Source organism: Etheostoma cragini, chromosome 16 (genome assembly GCF_013103735.1).
Source record: "Etheostoma cragini isolate CJK2018 chromosome 16, CSU_Ecrag_1.0, whole genome shotgun sequence".
In the NCBI taxonomy this organism is placed as follows: Eukaryota; Metazoa; Chordata; class Actinopteri; order Perciformes; family Percidae; genus Etheostoma; species Etheostoma cragini.
The window spans coordinates 23,595,001-23,598,933 of NC_048422.1; the positions used below are offsets into that span (position 1 = coordinate 23,595,001).

General features: G+C 42.7%; 2 protein-coding genes across 2 annotated transcripts in view; one reads left to right on the forward strand and one right to left on the reverse strand.

Annotated features, from left to right (window-relative positions):
- The window catches only part of mrps24 (mitochondrial ribosomal protein S24), an 18,975-nt gene extending 15,693 nt beyond the window's left edge, over positions 1 to 3,282 (forward strand). Inside the window, exon 5 of the mRNA XM_034896197.1 lies at positions 3,270 to 3,282. The gene's annotated coding sequence lies outside the window, so the exon portion shown is untranslated. The remainder of the gene's footprint in view (positions 1 to 3,269) is intronic.
- gnsb (glucosamine (N-acetyl)-6-sulfatase (Sanfilippo disease IIID), b) overlaps positions 1 to 3,933 on the reverse strand; it is a 16,041-nt gene that overhangs the window by 6,465 nt on the left and 5,643 nt on the right. The window contains exons 2-6 of the mRNA XM_034897006.1: positions 3,324 to 3,383; positions 2,124 to 2,327; positions 1,639 to 1,701; positions 1,438 to 1,536; positions 331 to 498 (exon numbers count right to left, since the gene is read on the reverse strand). Of these exons, the coding sequence (XP_034752897.1) occupies positions 331 to 498; positions 1,438 to 1,536; positions 1,639 to 1,701; positions 2,124 to 2,327; positions 3,324 to 3,383 (594 nt within the window). The remainder of the gene's footprint in view (positions 1 to 330; positions 499 to 1,437; positions 1,537 to 1,638; positions 1,702 to 2,123; positions 2,328 to 3,323; positions 3,384 to 3,933) is intronic.

Genomic DNA, 3,933 nt, shown 5'->3' on the forward strand with positions numbered 1-3,933 from the left:
TAATGTGACCCTGGACACACCTTCCCTTAATTAATGTGACCCTGGACACACCTTCCCTTAATTAATGTGACCCTGGACACACCCTCCCTTAAATAATGTGACCCTGGACACACCTTCCCTTAATTAATGTGACCCTGGACACACCTTCCCTTAAATAATGTGACCCTGGACACACCTTCCCTTAATTAATGTGACCCTGGACACACCTTCCCTTATATAATGTGACCCTGGACACACCGTCCCTTACATAATGTGACCCTGGACACACCTTCCCTTAAATAATGTGACCCTGGACACACCTTCCCTTACATAATGTGACCCTGGACACACCTTCCCTGGTTTGTCGAAGCTCCCGTCTCGAGGGGCTTTGACGTCGCCGAACTCCTTCTGGTACTGCGGGGCGGCCGTCCAGGGCGAGTGAGGAGCCGGAGGAGACAGCATCAGGAAGAACGGGTGCTGGGGGCTCCTGTCGTCCAGGAAGTGGAGGGACCGGTTCGTCTGGATCCAGGAGCAACGAACCGAGGGTGAATACACTACTATTGCAAAATGTTACAATTCATTATGGGGAAGCAAAGACGTATAGAGAATTTGGCCCCCCCATGAGAAAGAGACATCATGGTTTTCAAACAAGCAAAGGGGCAGTTGATCAATGACTTCAGATACAGTATTAAGGGACCACTAAGGTCTATATAAAAGAGACTTCAGATACAGTATTAGGGACCACTAAGGTCTATATAAAAGAGTCTTCAGATACAGTATTAGGGACCACTAGGGTCTATATAAAAGAGACTTCTGATACAGTATTAGGGACCACTAAGGTCTATATAAAAGAGACTTCAGATACAGTATTAGGGGACCACTAAGGTCTATATAAAAGAGTCTTCAGATACAGTATTAGGGACCACTAAGGTCTATATAAAGAGACTTCAGATACAGTATTAGGGACCACTAAGGTCTATATAAAAGAGACTTCAGATACAGTATTAGGGGACCACTAAGGTCTATATAAAAGAGACTTCAGATACAGTATTAGGGGACCACTAAGGTCTATATAAAACCTGCTTTAGGAATTAAATGTCGTTACGGTCTTCAGGGCTGATAGAAGACAAACATTACTTACTGCAGCCAGCAGCGCGGGTGAGAAAGTTCAACTCTCTTAAACTGGATTTACAGCATAAGAATGTAAGGGAGGCAATGAAATGACATGATTGCTTGCAGGTCTTGTACAGCATACACATCTGTCATCATATATAAGGTGACCTTTCACACCGCTGACTGGCATATAAAGACGACATGTGTGTGTGACAGCAGCTGATTCAGACAGTTTGGAGGTACGTCCCATAAATCCTCACATAAACGTCCCTAAAGATGTCCTAATGTGTGAAATACCGCTGATCGCAGGCTCCATACACGCTGTAAAAGGTACTCGGGACTTACGATGAGGTCTGTGAAGTAGTCCTCCTCATAGCTGTCTCCGTGCTTTTCCTCTTTGCCGTTGACGGAGAGCGTGTAGTTGTAGTACTGAGAGTTCCCCACCTGTAATACGTGAAGGGAAAAAGCTAGGACGACAGAAATACTTGGAAATATAACGTAGTATTTGTGTGTGTGTGTGTGTGTGTGTGTGTGTGTGTGTCTTACCAGTGCATGCCACTGGTCCCAGCCAGGGGGAACATGGCTGAGATCTCCGTCTTTCTTCCCGTACTGATAGCAGAAAAAAACAAAACAAGTAAGTGGCAGCCTTACGTTCGTTTACGGGATAGTTCCACCGGATGTCGCTCACTTTCCGCTTTCTTTGTGTTAACTTTAAACTCCGGCGCACTTTGGAGGAGGGTCCGGCAAAGCGAGACTAGGTCCGTGTCTACGTTAACCTACGTACGTATGGAGCTAGAATTCTTTATGCGAGAAAATAAATAATCCGAGACAAAAAAAGATGAAAAAAATGTTTCTTTCTCAGATCATTTATTTTCTCGCATGTGATAAAGAAATCTAGCTCCGTACGTACGTACTGTACCTGTGGGGTGAATTCAACGCAAAACCATAAATCAGGCTCATGTGTAAACTGCAAAGGACCTCGACTCAACAGTGATACCATTTATGTTTCTAAAGTACACTTTTGTTCAGACCTGGTTGAGATACTTCCCGGCGAAGAAGGTCTGGTACTTCTGCTTGCCGAGGTAGACGGGGAAGGCGGTGGTCTCGGGGCCTTTTTGCCACTGGGGGCTGGAGCAGTTCCCCGACAGCGAGTTGTTCCTCACCTCGTGGTTGTGGGGGTACCGACCCGTCAAGATGCTGCTCCTGCTGGGGCAGCACAGCGGCGTGACGGTGAACTTCACCGGGGAAGGAGGAAGCGAGAGAGAGAAGATAGAGGAAGATAACAGAAGATGGGGGGGGGGGTGACGAAAGAGAAGCGTGACAGCGGAGAGGAAGAAGATGTGTAACTCGTCCAGTTTTAACAACATGTGAAATCACGGAGATGAGAGGAGGAAACAGCTCCTTTACTTCACTAAATAGACTTATCCCTTGTACGGTATTCGGGTAAATATACCCGAATAATAATACCCAAAAAATATATAAATAACCCATTTCAAGAGAGAAAAATTGTAAAAGTTCCATGTTTTCTACCTGAAATCAGCGTCCTTTCCTTATTTCCTGTGATAAACATGTATTCCTGACTCAGAACATTATTCTGGATATGACACTTATGTTGTTTCCATAGTGGATTTTTAACATGAATTATAACCTTATGACAAAAAACAAACCCCACTTCCATGTTTAATAGTGTGCTAGTAGAGACTGATGCATTCCCTAAACATAGATGTTATCTCAGCTGTTTAAAATTGAGAAGAAAAAATGGAAAAACGCGACAAAAACATTGATAAAATGCAGGAAATATCACTCAAACTAGTGTAGTAGTTAGAAGAGCATCAGTAGAAAACTGCACTTTCAAATGTTAAAGCTCTCATTCTTCTTTCATTGGTGTTCAGTTTAATGTTAAATTAGCCTCGGAAAAGACTTCATTTTCCTTTTTTTTTATTTCAACAAGCAATGTGTTGAATTTAAGCAGAATACAGAAAGCTGCAGAACTTACTACACTTTGATATGTTAATTATTTATCACAAGTAATATCGCTAATATTCACAAATATTCAACATTATCGCGTATTTCTAAAGCTGTCAGATACATAAACAGCAGTAAAAAAAGGACAATATTTCTCTCGGAGTTGCAGTAGAGTAGAAGTATTAAGTAGCAGAACATGTCAAAATACTCAGGTACAAGTACCTAAACATGGAAATGAAGTACAGTGTGTGAGTACATGTACTCACAGCGTTGAGGAACGTTACCCCCGCTTCTCCTATTAAGGTTCTAGTCTTCTTCATGGGGGTCTGCAGAGCAGAAACAACAACAACAGACGTGACAACTGACATAAGGACGTCCCTGTAAATAAGAATAAATTACCACTTATCATGATCTTTCCATCCTTAATTAAAAAGGTTCTCCACGCGATGTCCCGCAGGTTTTAGGCTCCAGCATGAGGACGAGGGAGGGGCGAGCTGGCCTCCATTTTGTTTGACAAGAAGTGGCATCACCCGGCATCGCTTAGAGCACCTTTAATCCCTCGTTTGTGTGTCAATGTGCTCCTAACTTCATTTAACCTTCTTTTTATTCATTGTGTATCTTAGTGGTCCCCTAATACTGTATCTGAGGTCTCTTTTATATAGACCTTAGTGGTCCCTAATACTGTATCTGAAGTCTCTTTTATATAGACCTTAGTGGTCCCTAATACTGTATCTGAAGTCTCTTTTATATAGACCTTGGTAGTCCCTAATACTGTATCTGAAGTCTCTTTATATAGATCTTAGTGGTCCCCTAATACTGTATTTGAAGTCTCTTTTATATAGACCTTAGTGGTCCCCTAATACTGTATCTGAAGTC